The 15540-nt window shown below is 39.3% G+C and overlaps 2 protein-coding genes across 3 annotated transcripts; one reads left to right on the top strand and one right to left on the bottom strand.

Moving 5' to 3' along the window:
- Positions 1 to 8785: 8785 nt before the first annotated feature.
- On the bottom strand, positions 8786 to 10465 carry tyw3 (tRNA-yW synthesizing protein 3 homolog (S. cerevisiae)). Its single transcript, XM_030775247.1, has 6 exons — positions 10203 to 10465; positions 9909 to 9989; positions 9726 to 9824; positions 9563 to 9634; positions 9222 to 9355; positions 8786 to 9139 (listed from the first exon to the last, which is right to left on the bottom strand). The coding sequence occupies exons 1-6, from the start codon at positions 10374 to 10376 to the stop codon at positions 8935 to 8937; spliced, it is 765 nt and encodes a 254-aa protein (XP_030631107.1). The 5' UTR covers positions 10377 to 10465; the 3' UTR covers positions 8786 to 8934.
- On the top strand, positions 9785 to 14408 carry cryz (crystallin, zeta (quinone reductase)). Of its 2 annotated transcripts, none has more exons than XM_030775246.1 (9): positions 9785 to 9878; positions 10956 to 11071; positions 11200 to 11352; positions 11659 to 11822; positions 12126 to 12177; positions 12296 to 12445; positions 12775 to 12876; positions 13001 to 13096; positions 13369 to 14408. In XM_030775246.1, the coding sequence occupies exons 2-9, from the start codon at positions 10964 to 10966 to the stop codon at positions 13528 to 13530; spliced, it is 987 nt and encodes a 328-aa protein (XP_030631106.1). In that variant the 5' UTR covers positions 9785 to 9878; positions 10956 to 10963; the 3' UTR covers positions 13531 to 14408. The 2 variants fall into 2 exon arrangements, with proteins under 2 accessions (XP_030631106.1, XP_030631105.1); XM_030775245.1 differs by lacking the exon at positions 9785 to 9878 and adding an exon at positions 10570 to 10642.
- The last annotated feature ends 1132 nt before the right edge of the window (positions 14409 to 15540 follow it).

Raw genomic sequence — 15540 nt, 5'->3', positions numbered from 1 at the left:
TATAGTTGATCTAGTTTGACTCATGGATCTTCTTACATTTTTTTAAGGTATTCAAGCTTAAAATATCTGTCCAAATTCTGTCACACTCTAACTGGTGGTCATTAGTAGTTTTAATTAGATTGCTGTCTATGTATGGTGCCCTCAGACACTCTTCCTGAAGAATGGCCAAGACACGCCCGGTAAAAAGGTAACGGTAGCAGGGTATGAATAGCTAGTTAGCTGTTTTACTGTTGGTCACGTGAAAGCCAGCTCTCGATTTCAAACCGAGTACAGGCTTGTTTAGCTATATCAACAAAGCCCTGCCAGAGAGGTAACGGGGGGTGGGGGGTTGGGGGGGGGGGGTGTTAAAAAAATAAAATTATAAAAAACTGAACATTATCTCTGAACATTTTTGACAATACAAAGGCACAGCCACAATATTGCCAAGTATAACCTGAGATTCTGCATGGTCTGATAAAAATGTTTTGTATTTGCTCTCTCAGCTGATGTAGCCAGCATGATTTCAGTATATTAGTGATTGTGACAAACTGCATATTCAGAAGAGTAACAGAGATATATCCACGTCTAAAAAACAACATCCATAGAAAATACTCAGACTCAGATTTCATTAGATTCTATCATTGCATTTCACACCACATGTGGTCCGTTTTCAGGGGCAGTCCAATCAGAGAGGTACAGCTCTTTTCCACTGGTGTGGCTGCATGTATTGCTCTGAACCCAATTCTGATTGCTCTGAGACCGAGCATCCTGTTGGGTGGGGTGGGGTGGGGGTGATGGGGGCTCATCAAACAAATAATAGCTTTAAATCGCCAATCATGGCATGTTCTCCTCTGCTTTGGTGAATCTGCCTGCCCCTCCTGCTGATTAGGGAGGGGAATTCCCATACTACAGCTCTTCTGCCATTGATTCCTAAATAAACTCTAATACAGCTCTTCTGTCTGTCTCAGCTGCTGCCCCTTCATAGGCTCAGACTACACACAACAAAAGAAAACTTGTCTCCTGTCAGAATTAGTTAGAATTTATTTGTAGCTTTTTGTATAATGCACCTAAGCTTGTAACTGTTTAACTTTTGTTACATGAAATGATATTAAATATTGCTTCTCTTAAATAATAATAATAATAAAAAATGTTCCATACCTTCACAAAAATTAAAATGTTTATTGGTGCCAAACATATAGTTGTGATATTCACATTATACAAATTATTGCTTACAATAATAGTAATAATAGTACATGGTATCGAGCTCATTGTAATTTATATTTGTGTTTTGCTTAACTAAATTACAGCAGAGGACAAGTGAAATTAGAGTCTGTATTTAACGTTATCCATCTGACACATGCTGGTGTCACTGAATGACTGGGTACTATTACCCAAACCATTAGTCTCTGCACAGCCCTGAAAACCCAAAAAACAAAAGCATCAATAACAAACAGGCCTGCAAACGGTGTTTCTGTGATACTTGTGCCCCTTTCCCGTTAATTGACCCTTTTGTCTTGGTGTCCATACCTCTGGAACCATATTTGTGACTAACCCGGATGCTAACCCTATTATTTTGGTTTGTTTAGACCATTTACCAGACTAAAAATAGGCTGTCACTTACCACCTGCTATTTACTAATTTCCTCCAATTGCGTGCCTGAAAGCATGACATGAGAGCCGTAGAGGACAGCCCAATGTAAAACAGGATAAAAAATACAAAAACATGATTTTTTAGCTCCCCGACTCAAAAAAATAACCGGAAGCCGAAAGATGTGTCAAAGGTTACACACTGACCTGAAAACTGTGAAACATTATGATCTGTCAAAATACCAAGACTTCAAAGACTTGAAGTTCCTTTCCAACCATACTATTTAATACCAGAAGGAAAGCAGTTAAAGATATGCCGCGATATGATAAACAAACAAGACTGTCATAAGACGGATTACTGAAGATTAAAGTGAGCACATTGACAAATATAACAAAGCACTTAACAGAACTTAATGCTTATTTTGCTTTTCCTCTTAAAGGGGGCTTGTCAAGTGTTCTGAAATAACAGAAAAGGCTTTGAAAATCTGTACCTATCAACACCCTTCATTTGGAGTGCTTACAAGAAAGGAGCCCTTTATGAAAGATTAGAAGAGATCTTTTTTTAAGCCCTTGGCATTAGTCATACTTCTCAGAGGGGGAAAAAAAGGTAGAATAGATAAAACAATAGATTTAGTCAAAAGGAACACATAGAAACAAGGACAAAGATTATTAATCAACATTTAAAATGATCTCTGTCAAAAACAAAAAAAAATTAAAAATACACATGACGGGAACAATTTTTCAACTGATTTTAGATAAACACTTTATGTTTTTCTATCTCTGTTTGTAGTAGTTACTTACATGCAGCTACATTCTGATGTTTGTACAAAAAAAAAAAAAAAATACGAAAAAATCCAACAAATACATATACTCACGCACACGCGCACGCCCACAAGCGCGCGCACTGAAGTTTCACACCAAACATGAACAGCATACAGTAGCATGCAAGTGGAAAAGAGGAGACCTTTGTGGAGTGCGGGAGGTGCAAAAGCTGAGGGCTGTTTTTCAAAGGCCTGCACTGACATGAAAGTTTTTCCATCTCGTTTAGTCTTGGTCTCCGAACAGATACGGAGTTCTAAAAGGGCCTAGCGTGCCTCGATCACTCCAAGGCTCGTTCCACCCAATGAAGATGAATGGCTTTTATCGGAGGCCTCATCTCAAAACATGGCACTCTGTACCAGCTTCTTTGATGCTGGTCCCATGTAGGACAACCACGAAAATGTCCAAAAACAAGGAAGTGCCAATCAGATCAGTCGCTATGCAATAACATCGGACTGTAGCAATGTTTTGTTATATCTCATGACGGTAGTGGTGCTGGTGGTCCTGAAGGCACTTAAAGGAGGAGTAGAAGATATGTGTTTAATTGTATCTAATGCTACCCCGTTAACAGCGCTCGGCATTCAGGCGCACTCACATTTACAGATAGATTTAGACATATTTACACTGGACAAACTCCTTGAACTCTCACGGTTAGGATTTGGTCGAGGTGCTTGCCATATATCAGTCACCAGCCGTGTTGCCGGTGTGCATGATGTTGTTGGTATATACAGTAAGATTAAACAAATCTGACATTTAATATGAGGGGATGCATAAAAGCCAAGTTACTATCTTTACGTTAAATACTGTGGCCCATTATTGATAAGCTGCAAACAAATCAAAGTTACAATATTTTGTGCTTACAAGTCGGCATAGCAGTCATTTGCTTTGTATGTCATGTATATGGCTCAGTAAATTCTTCATTTTCCAATACACTGGCCACCTTTCGTTTCAGTACAAAATGTGATAAAAAAAACCCCAACTATTTCTTAGGTCAATATTATCAGAAATGCTGTTGATGTGACATGATCATTTCACTCTGTTTAGTTTGAGTTGTTTGTTTTTGTGTTTTGTTTTGTGACAGCAGGCATTTCCATGCAGGGAAAAAAAAAAAAAAAAGATTTGCGGTAAACGTTGAAGAACTGGAACAATGCAGTTCAGTATCAAAGAAGTTAAAAATAATATCAAAGAGAAAATAAACTGAACATTATAAAACTGTTTTGTTTTTTTTTTCACCGCTCTGTGCAAGTACCTCCTTGATCGTCTGATCAGACCATTTCCACTGCTAATCAATTTTCATAATGCACGATGAAATCAAAGCATGGTTAGATTGTTGATTAAGAATACATTAAGAATACATTAGCAATCTCTGAGGAGTGGGAGACAGAGGATGTTTATATGTACAGCAGAGCACCCTACCACGTCTTTGGTCCTGTTCTAATTACACTTGATTAGTTCACTATGCTCTCTTTTCGCCTAATTCCATTATATGCATTTCTTAGAAGACAATACATCACAGGCAGAAAAGTTCTTTTTCTTCTTCTTCTTCTTCTTAATAAGTCAGCACATAAACAGAATTCAAATGAACATTTAATGTTACAGGAATGACTTGAAACAATGTGGCCGAAATTGAATTAAAATGTTTGTTTTGGAAGACAAAGATTTTCTTTCAAGATCCTGCAAAAGGCTTTTGTTCAAACACATTTTGTCTTTTCAGACTAATTTAATGGCTTCGCAACATGATTCGATAAATTCGTTGGAGTGAAGGAACTTTATTTACACAAAGGAAAAGTGCAGACGGATAGTTATTTGTTAAAGGGTCGTTTTCAAAACTGCTGCAACTGGTTTCTGTGTTCTGTTCTAGAAAATGTTGCGCGGTGAAAATGTTTAAAGCATTCCAAATGTTCAAGTGGATCAGCATCATCATGATCACTGTCAAAGACACTGTTGCTTTTACCATTTCAGTCCACTTCTATTCAAATGTACAAACTGATTAATCTAAAGAAGGGTAAGGACTGGCGATAGGCAGCATTGTATGTGGAAAAGCTAATTAAAATAAGTTGACCATCCTTACCACTGACACCCCCCCCCCCTCCCCAGGATGCTTTCAGTTTAACTCTCTAATAAAGTTCCATGGGTTAGGTCAGGAGATGTTTATAGTGATTTCTTTTTTTTTTTTTTTTACTTTGTCACGACAGTTCCTCCACTTCCTACCTGATTATTTCCTTCTAGGATTGATGCTCGTAGTTTAGTGAGGCCAAATAGTGAAGGGTCATTCACCCCTTATCCTACCCCCCCCTCTCCCCTGAACCACTTCAGAAAGCACCAGGAAATTACAGGGGATCTCATCAATTACAGCTGGCCCACCAGCAAACGTTAGGCAGCACGCCACCCGTCACTGGGGGCAGAGCGAGGGTTCAACCCCCGAGAAAGCCTGAGGGAAACCACAGGTACGTGCATTCTGTGGAGGGCCCAAGTCAAAGCGCAATCTGACATTGATCATCGACAGTTTCCAGTGTGTCCAAAGTCCACAGCGCAAAACCTGCCAAGGCACCGAGGCTAGAACAATGAATTACCCTCCTGATGAGTTTTCATTCAATGCCTTCCTAAAGAGTTCTTTATTTATATGAGGAACTGAACTTCCATCACTGAAGGTTAAGTAGATAAGGATTGTTCGCATTCACATGCCGGACCTTTGAAAGTAAGTAGAAAAGCAGAAGCCCATACTGAAAGGCAATGGATGACGGAACTGGCAGCTTGTCTAAAAACAGGACAAACTTTCAGAGAGCCCTAGGCTCAAATTTGTCCATGGGTTCTGTTATGGCCCACTTACTCAGATGATGTCATTAGCATGCGTCACGATCGACTCAGGGCCGGCCTCATATCTGTCACCAGGCGGAATAAAATGCATCCGTCATTCACCGGTTGATTAACATGCTCCAGATGTTTCTATCCTCAGATTTCAGGAGCTCTCTCCCTCCTCCCTTTGTTGTGATAATGATACAGTACCCAGAGTGCAATTGTTTATTTTCCTTTCCATTGGGGCACAGTGGCGTATGCAGGGATCCAATGTGAGCAACAAATCGTACAGCTCAGATGAAAGAGAATCAAATTATTCTTCAATTTCTGCACATTCTTATTCAGTTGTACTGACCTTCCTACCAAACCTCAGTCTCGATCCTAATTGTAAACTGCTGCTGGCAATTCCACTCTAAGTTTTGAGGTGGAAGGGACCACGATTGACCACTTATGTAATCAATTTATGACTGTCACAGCTGTCAGACAAGAATGAATAATATACTTCCTGCAGGAGACATGTGATGCAGTGCCTCCCAGAGAGCTCGGTGAGTAGGGTGGCCTGCTCGGGAAAGTCCGAGGGAGGGAGGGGACCACCTTATGTTAAACTAACTTCCAGCTATCACTATGAAGCTATTAAATCTGCTCCGTCTCTTGCTCTGAAGGCTCTTCAATAAACGTCTCAGAACCCAAACTGGTCAGATTCCATTATGAGAACACGGCTAAAGTACGTTCAGTCAAAAGAACAAAGGACAAAGGTCCCATACACGACTGAAAGCTGAAATCCTCCTCTTTCTGTACCCACCCCTTCCAGACTAGAGTGTAGGGAACATCTAGCATGAACAAATACACATGATTTTTTCAAATGAGGATGTATCAGAATACTTATGAACCCCTGTTAAATATGGCACGCTGTGACAAACAGGTGATGAATTACAGTCAGTGTCAGTGATGAATTACATGACTCACAATGCTCAAATCGAATGAATGTTTCAAAACCTAATTTTAAGAGGAATTCTATTTCAATTTATAACTTTAAATAAACACCTTTTAACACTGGATCACTACTGACAAGGAAAATGTGACTACCAAAATCATTATGACTGAAAGGAGAGCTAATCTGAATGCTTATTGGAATAACAGATGCAAGGTGACTTTTCCCGCAGAAAAATTAGCCTCTGTTAGTCTTGAAGGGCATGACAATAAAGATGGGGGTTGAGTTCCTGAGGGGTTTTCTTTTCTTTCTCTTTCTTTCTTTCTTTCTTTCTTTCTACAGCCAGAAATCAGTTGGGCTGAAGTGACAGTAAGAGGAACAGTGATTACGCCGAGGGATGGAACACGAAGGACGCACAGCCACCAAATCAGCCAGCAGTGGGGGAAAAGGGCCTTAATCAGCAACAGAAATGGCCCACTTGACAATCAGACAGGCACAAAAGCTTCCAATTCACTGCTGATTGCAGAGGTCCTACACCTCCTCACCCCCACCCCCACCCCCCCATACACTCCCCCTTACTCCTACTAATGCCTCTTCAACCTCTCCCTGTCAATCAACCAGCCCTCCTTCCATCTTCACATTTAACGTTGAGAAATAATTTAAAGAGATTATTAATCACTCTTCAGTCTATCTGCTGTTTAATTGGTGTTATTTTAAGATTATCATTAGGCATTATTGGTCTGAGGGTAGAGGTTTGGTGATTTCCCTGATTCATGTGGCTGTGAATGTCATTGTCTCTTGGTTATCTGGCTTAGAGCAACACAGAGAATACAAAGTAACATTTGCTTAATTCCCCGTCTTTCACGAGGATGATGAAACTTGCCAAAAAAAGTCCTATAGTTTAAACTACCAGGGTATTTAGACAAGTAAGTAAAACATACACCAGTTTTCCATTAGTCTTTAATAAACAGACCTCTAGAAATGTACAGATTTCTTGTCATTAAGAAATTCAGTCTTTAACCTAGCTGTTCTTACGTAATGGGCCGTTTTATTTATGCAAACTGACTCCAAAGGAAAAAAAAACATCAGTGAGCTATTATAAGCGTAAAAAGAAATCAATTAAATTTCAGTGGTATCCAGAACAGAATTGACCTACTAGTTATGGGATAACAATGTTATAGAAAAGAAGCTGGAACCCAGCTGGAGCTGTCAAAATCATCTCTTACTAAAATAAGCCTCTTTTGGGTGCATTTAGATTTAGATTAAATTAGATTAATCAGTGGGATCTTTCACCAATTCCATGAATGACAACAGCAGACAACTTAAAGGTCCATTAACTCCATCTACTGGTCTGTCCCTGCACAGTTTATGTCTGGTCCTAAAACTGTGGGCCTTATTTGACGTGACTTTCAGGGTAGTTTAAATGAGCGATATGGACAATCAATGGTAATGTAATTGTAATACATCAACATTCATTCATTGCTGAATGGTTTTCTGTGTACATTTTTACAAGCAAGTATTTCTATCTCCTTTCATGATCAATCCTAATCTATATCTACCTGACTTTAGGGTTTTTAAAAAGAGATTAACAAGGCATGTTGTTTAGTGGTTCTGATTTTCATCCCAAGCCAACAAACAGGCCTTCTTCTTTCACGCCATATTTACTAAGAATCAAAACAAACTTATGAAATTTTTAAGAGGGCACTCTTTGAAACATTATACCAAAAAAATGAAAAATGACACAATGACAGAGTTTGGGTATCTTTACTCAACAAACACAACTCAGTGGACAACAGGTTACTTCTTTTATTATGTCATTTCAAAGAGTGCCCTCTTAAAAGATTGCATAGGTTTGTTTTGATGCTCAATATATATAAGACCCCATATTACCAAACACAACCAAGGCAATATTTCTCATATAGACAATACCCAGACAAATACTGATTTCGTAATTCAAACGCTGAGTGCCCTCCAGTCAATTACGCCTTTTTTTTTCCCCCCAAACTGTATACCTATGTCTGATAATGAGTAGTCAGTGCTGAAGCTTAATCCTTTGTACATATCTCTCTTCTTTTTGATGCTTTATTTTTCAAAGAAAATATGATAGTTGCAGCCAGACTAGTCCAGGTCCACATGTTGAAAAGAGCTGGTAATGAGGCAAGCTACCCAAATGAGGCATTACAGGATAAGTGCCAGGGAGTAATGCCTTGTAATCCAGCGGAAATGTGCTTGTAACCGCATGCCGTTTTAAAGGGCACAACTAGATGGCTGTCAGAGATGAATAACGTGGTCGATTTCTACAGTGCTCTGAGCAACAATGCAGGCTAACCTCTACCTTCTTCACAGACAGGGAAGCTATACAGTTTATACACTCATAAAAGCTTTTGAAGTAATGACAGCTTAAGCTGAAACAGATTCAGAGTCGCACGAAAGACCAATGCAAGAGAGAAAAAATAAAAAGGAGTGCTTTTCAAACACAGGCAGGCCCTTATCAAAGAGGGAGGTTCTCCAGAAGTGAAATGGGCTCATATTGTATTTTAAATTGGTTTTTGGAAAATTCTTGTTGTTTTACAGAGCTGCTGATTTCACCACTGTTTATGTCTGACATTCAAAAAGAAATGCAGAAATGTGTACTTTGTAAAATGGGATGTTATGTTCATTTACATTTGGAATCTTTAAAATAACAGAGTCCCCATCCTTTCAAAATATGGATGTTGATCCATGATAAACAGACATTCGTTGTTTTTTTTTTGTGTTTGTTAGTTTGTTTTTCCATATTATGACAGTAACGAAACGGATTCGGCTCAGGGAAAGACTGAAACTCTAGTCGAACAATGACAGCCCAGATTCAAAGTCATCTTCCAGTTCACTCTCAGTGTGTCTTTTCACATTTTCACAAAAGTCTCTCTTAGAATGCTCTTCTGTCCTTTTCCGTCTGCGTTTGTACACAGATTTCTCTTTCGTCTCTCCCTCGGAGTAGCATTTACCGATTTTTTCTCGAAAAGAAGACTGCAAGCAATCATAAAACCTGAGAATAAAAAAAAACCTTGTCACGAAGTTGTACTCATGAGGCAAACCCAAAAACTTCTAACAAATAATAGGTAGAATACCTCTCTATTCTCCTGTGATTTTCTTCCATTTTCTGATTGGCGACTCCTACCAGGAAATCAATGTATCCCTCATCCACCAGCACCTTCCCTCTGTGAGCAAGTGGAACTTCAAGGCAGTGAGTACTCCGCACCGCCTGAATAAAACAACACGTCATACAGAAAGCAGAAGAGAATGACAAAACTGAAAAATAAAAATGGTGGCTTCAGATGGCTTTTACTTTCATTCTAAACCTAAAATTATAATATGAATTGTAACACGAAATATATAGCACAAAGTGAAACATATAAGATCAAACTATAACCACTGAAATTCTCAACAAGTTCTTTCTGAACTTTCTCACCGTAATAATTTTGCCCTTCTTTCCAACCGTTAAACCAGAGTTTCTGAACCCAGAGTTGATGGCCACAGAATGCTGTTGGGATATGAAAAGATATTGTAAGGACAAGTAAGGCTGACTTGCAATGCATGTTGTGCATGTTGTGCATGATGTCAGCAAAATTTACCAGGCGTTGAGCGTCCTCCAGTTGTTTACATTGGACATGAAGCACGAAAGGTTCAAATTTTAAGACTGCATCTCCAACCGACTTCTCCAGTCCAGCACACTACGTGACAATACAACGCACTCAGCAAAGGGACTTCGTGTTTGTCAAGGCAGGGTATGTGATTGTAAATATTGGAATTCTTACCAAATCCGCTTTTTCACATTTCTGATGTGTAACAAACAGCCAGGAGCAGTTTTGTTTTTGGATGTCTGTGGAGTCCGACACCTTTAGAAACGAAAATTGATGAATGTCAACACACAGGGTTTATCGTTTTTTTGTTTTGTTTTATAGTATGACTACCTCGCTCGTTACATTGTAGCCTATCTAACGTTTAGTATGAACTATGAATAAACTGGGCTTATAGCAGACATCGAAAGAAGCAATACAAACGGGAAAAAGTAAATGCAGCGGTACAGATCGACAGGACAGATACTTTACCCCATCAATAAGAATTATTCTCCCCGAACAGGAGCTTGTTGTAAAGTAATTATCGGAATCATTTAGGCAAGACACGATATTGGAAATGGCTTCATCAACACTCCCTTTTTTGCTAAAGTCAATCTTATTCAGACACTGTTTTTTCCATTGTTTAAATGTATTTTCGCCGTCCATCGGATATCTGAGAGAAGTCACTCAACTATTTCTCTCAGAATAACTAGATTCAGTGCAATTTTCAGATCGATCACGCCTGTACTATCGTGCCATTGCGGTTAGCTTAGTAGCACTGATAACATGCTGGGTACCCCGTGCATTGGATGTTTGCATACGGTGGCCGAGCTGGGACATACGGCTTACTAACCAGGAAGTTATGTGTGTCGCCATCGTGAGGTCACTTTTTAACCGTTTACCCAGCATAACAGCGAGGAGGCAACTGTGTGGTGAGTTTTCTGGGGGGGAAAAACAGTTGCAGTGCAGTTATGTGCGTTAAGAAGGGAAAAATCTCTGTCTGGTTTTATCTACTCGTTAACGTACGATTAAGGGTTGTGCTAGACTCAGCACAAATGTGTAAAGCAGCCGAGATTCAGCCCCCGAGGACCATATTCTTATTTGGCTAAAGTCCACTCTCTGTCCAGCAGCCATATATGTTTTTTTTGTATGTGCCTCTTTTATATGATCACTAATGACATTTGTAATGTCATGCATTTTGTCTCCTCAAATATGTCCACTTCTTTAATTTCATTTGCTTTTTAGTCCTCAGAATGGCCACATCCAAGTTAATGAGAGCTATTAGGGTGTCTGAGTTTGGAGGACCATCAGTTTTAAAACTATGCTCAGATGTGCCTGTGCCAAGCCCGGGCCAGAGACAGGTATCCATTGCTCAGCTATTGTTTTTGTTATCATTGTTTGCACTCTTTCGTGCAGAAAAATGCACAGTCATCATTATCATGAGTGCACGAATGTTGCATGAATTGCACAATGTTGTCAACTCTTGTAGGTATTAATTCGAGTGTTTGCATGTGGGGTGAACCCAGTGGAAACCTACATCCGCAGTGGGACTTATGCACGAAAGCCAGACTTGCCCTATACTCCTGGTTCAGATGTTTCTGGGATTGTAGAGGCTGTGGGAGATGGAACTCACTTACTTCAGGTGCTGCTTTCCTTCAGACTGCTGATATGTCTGTTACGACCAGCTGTATGGAGTGGGAGGGGATAATGACTGTGTGTGGATGTGTGTGTGTGTTTGTACTATATACATACATACATACATACATACATACATAAATACATATAGATAGATAGATAGATAGATAGATAGCACAATGTTATAACAATAACATTGTCATAATGCAAGATATTAGATAAAGATACTTTAGATAAACCAGAGCTTCATGTGTACATTACCATGTAGGCCTATGTGATAGCACTATAATAATATTGTTACTTGTTCTTTTAGCCCGGCGACCGTGTGTTTACCACAGGGACTGTTACAGGGGGTTATGCTGAGTATGCTGTTGCCTCTGAGGACTCTGTTCACCGCCTTCCTGATTCTTTGGATTATAAACAGGGCGCTGCCATAGGAATTCCCTATTTTACTGCCTACAGGGCCCTGTTTCACAAGTAAGGGATGTAGAGCTATGCTAATGCTGCTCTGTGACTGAATTTGGCTGACTCAAATATTATAGAAAATGATGACAAACCCTGTCTTATGTAATAAGAAACCTGTAGTTCAAATGTAAAATGGAAATAAAAGACCTGTGTGACAGTGGTTCGGCGTTAGACAGTTATCTGATCAGCTGAGAATAAGAAAAGCACTGATAAGCAAAGCTGTGTATGTGCATAAACTTACATGTGTCTACTAAAAGTGTATGGTCTCTATTTTGTCTGACTTTATTCTGTGGCTGTTGCTGTTGTCCTAATTAGAGCTCATGCAAAACCTGGAGAGACAGTCCTCGTTCATGGAGCCAGTGGCGGAGTAAGAATATTGAATGGTTTATAACTTTTGCATTTACTTGTATTCTAAAGGTTGAAGCTGTATTTTGTCACGGTTGTGAAACTGCCTACATAGGTTCACTGAGCTTGTGCCTTGTTAGGTGGGCGTGGCAGCGTGCCAGATGGCTCGATCGTTTGGGCTAAGGGTTCTGGGAACAGCCGGCACACCTGAGGGGATGAACCTTGTGTTGAACAATGGGGCTCATCAGGCTTTCAACCACAGAGACAAAGACTACACCCAGAGAATTATGGTTGGATACCATCTTTGGCCTTATTCATTGTTTTTACAGGAAATAAAGCTGCAAAGCATGTCAGATGGACCTTTCTGAGGCTGTAATTCATTGTATTTTTAGAGGATTATTCAAAACTGGACCGCTAATCCCCACAGAGAGTATTTTAACACCTCGGTATTTGAATTTGATTCTAGAATGAAAGGAAAACTTTGATTCAGACTTTTTTTTTTTTTTTTATCAAAAACTGCTCAGTAATTCCCATTTGACATGGTTGGCATTTAATGGGCGTATAACTTTGATAAATGATATCTTAGACACAATAATAAACCAAGCTTATTTGTTTTCAGGAAGCCACAAACGGGCAAGGCATCAACATAATCATAGAGATGCTATCCAATGTTAACCTCAGCAATGACTTGCAGATGTTGGCCTATGGAGGTCGTGTGATAGTGAGTATCTCTGTTCTCCAAAGCACTGATGTATATTTACGTGTGCTTGTGTGTTTGTAAGACTCTCTTTGCATGCCCACACCGCTGTATTCACTGATGCTATGCTATGTATTCTTCTTTCCAGATTGTTGGTAGCCGAGGTCCAATCGAAATCAATCCAAGAGACACCATGATCAAAGAATCCAGTATTATTGGGGTTGCTCTGTTCTACGCAACAAAAGTAAGATATTCCTTTGCCCTGTTTTTCTCTGCAGTGACCTAAATGATCTGCAAGCAGCAGCAGAGTCGCTTCACTCACATTAGCGTAGCCGATGATATTACTGAAGATAGGTTCGCATCTCACTGCCTTAAACAAGGCAAGGCTATCTATAAATAGTATGTTAAATCTGCAAATGTTTGAAATCAAACTGCCAAACATAAAATCAAAATCATTTGCACTTTCTCATTAGCTAGACTATTGTAATGATGCTTCCCTGTGTGTGTATTTGGCAGGAAGAGACTGCTGAGTGCGCTGCAGCCCTGTTTGCTGGGATGGATGCTGGTTGGCTGAGACCTGTGGTTGGTCCACAGTACCCTCTCGACAAAGCCTCCCAGGCCCATGAGGACATCATCAACAGCCCTGGAGCTGCTGGCAAAATGGTCCTGACCATGTGAAATCAACCAGAACAACCAGAACTCCACTGCTTGATTATGTATCTGCACCTTATAATGACACCACATGGTGAATTACTGCACATGGTAAACTGCGGTATTTTAAGTGCTCATAGGACAACGTTACAACATTATAGTTCCATTTTCATCAACACCAAATGCGTTTAAAACAATAACTGCTTATATAGTTTTAACTGTATTTGTACTAACCCAGCTTTAAAGTATTGGTTTTTGTTACTTGATTGTTGGAACTGGGGAGAGTATACCAATTTAATTTAACTGGTTTCTACACAGTAGATTGCCTTTTCTGCACTAATTTACCCCTCTCCTATTAAAGTCAAAACCGTTTTCAGCAGAATGCATTGTTTGTCTGTCATATCTATATTTGCAGCTTAGGCAACATTAAGGGAACATGAGATATTTTCTTTTATCAGTCAAAATCATGAAATCAAAGAAAGGAATTTTCATTCAGTTCTTAAAATTTGTTGAGCAAATATGTTGAGCTAATTTACTCATGTTTTTCATATTTGCTGTTTTACCTCCATTGAAGATTTCCATTAAATCTCCAATCAAATCAAATCACTTAAACAATCTTTTCTTATTTCTGGATTTGATCAAACTGCTGAGAATGTTACTTACAAAAACGCAGTCATCACATTTTTCACTTAATGATGTGGTTATCTGTGATATGCTGCAACTATGAAGGGGTTTGCAAAATATGCTGGAAATAAAGTATACATTTGCAGTTCAAATGAAAGTGTCATTTTCAAATTAAAGTGTAATTAGAAAATAAGAAGAATGCTTAGTCATACAGGGTCATCTATTTTATACCAGATTTATTGGTTCACAACTGATCTATAACAATAAACTCAGATTTTCAACTTGTTCCTGTTCTTTATTTTTTTTATCATGTCCATTTTTATTGCCAGCAAGTTAGGATAAACGACAGGAAACGACAAACTATTTTGAAGTATGCTATTTCAGTTCTTTCAACGGCAAGTGCACTTCAAGTTCATTGCCTTTTTTGGAGAATAGTACTGTATTGTACCAACAGAGTTGAGTAACGGTTGGGGAAGCGTAAGGTGAACTCGTATATCCTTGCCCATCAGGTATTCGAGGAGACTGCTATGACGCTAACCCATATCAGGTTTCTGTGTCAGTAAGAGACATGCTCAGTGCAGAGGAAACTGGACACTGCCACTTAAGCATGAGTACAGAACTTGGTGTGTTTTGTCAGAACAGCATACCTGTCACCTTTTTTAACGGCAGTAGACGAAGCGGTGCCTCCACTCGTAAGCTCTTTGATCTGGCAACCCGCGTCTAAATCACGGAGAAAAGGCACCATCTAATCTAACATGGGCTGCGGTGAGTTTACTAGGTTTCTCCCTTGATTTGATTACAGAGGAGCACTTAAATGTCCGTCAGTTCATCCCTGGAAAAAAAACCCTCAGGAAGGGCACTTACTATATGTGGGTGAGTGTAGGATATGTCAAACTGTTGAATTCTCTGAAATGTGACTATTTCTGTGTCTTACATGTATGCAGCCTCCACTGAAAGGGCTATTAAATTCAATATTTTTTTAAAAAAATGATAAAGTTCTCTAAACATCATGTGAAATTTTAAATGTTTTTTTTTAGAAATACTTTGTAATCTGATCATTTGATCTGCAGAGTGCATTAGCTTTAACCTCTGTAATGTTTCTAAACTGACAGAGCTTTACATGAAGTCTCACTGCTTTGTTTAACTCACTGGCGCCAGTCATCACACATGGTTTCAAAGACTCTGCTACAGTTTGTGAGAGACTTTCAGGCCGTATTTATTCACTTGAGGTGAGTCCAATGTCTGGTGACCTTATTTCTCTGTTAGAGCCTAGTCTGTGCTGAAATCAGAAACTTTACTCTCAATGTCAGTAAAGTTTTTTACGATTTGGTCACTAAATATGCAGTGCTTGTTGCTACACTCACAGTGACACAGACAAACAAAAACACACACTCTTGTCCAATTTGAGAAGAG

This window comes from Chanos chanos, chromosome 5 (assembly GCF_902362185.1).
Source record: "Chanos chanos chromosome 5, fChaCha1.1, whole genome shotgun sequence".
Taxonomy (NCBI): Eukaryota; Metazoa; Chordata; class Actinopteri; order Gonorynchiformes; family Chanidae; genus Chanos; species Chanos chanos.
Note: the sequence above shows the minus strand (reverse complement) of the source record. Positions and strands in the feature narration are given on the sequence as shown.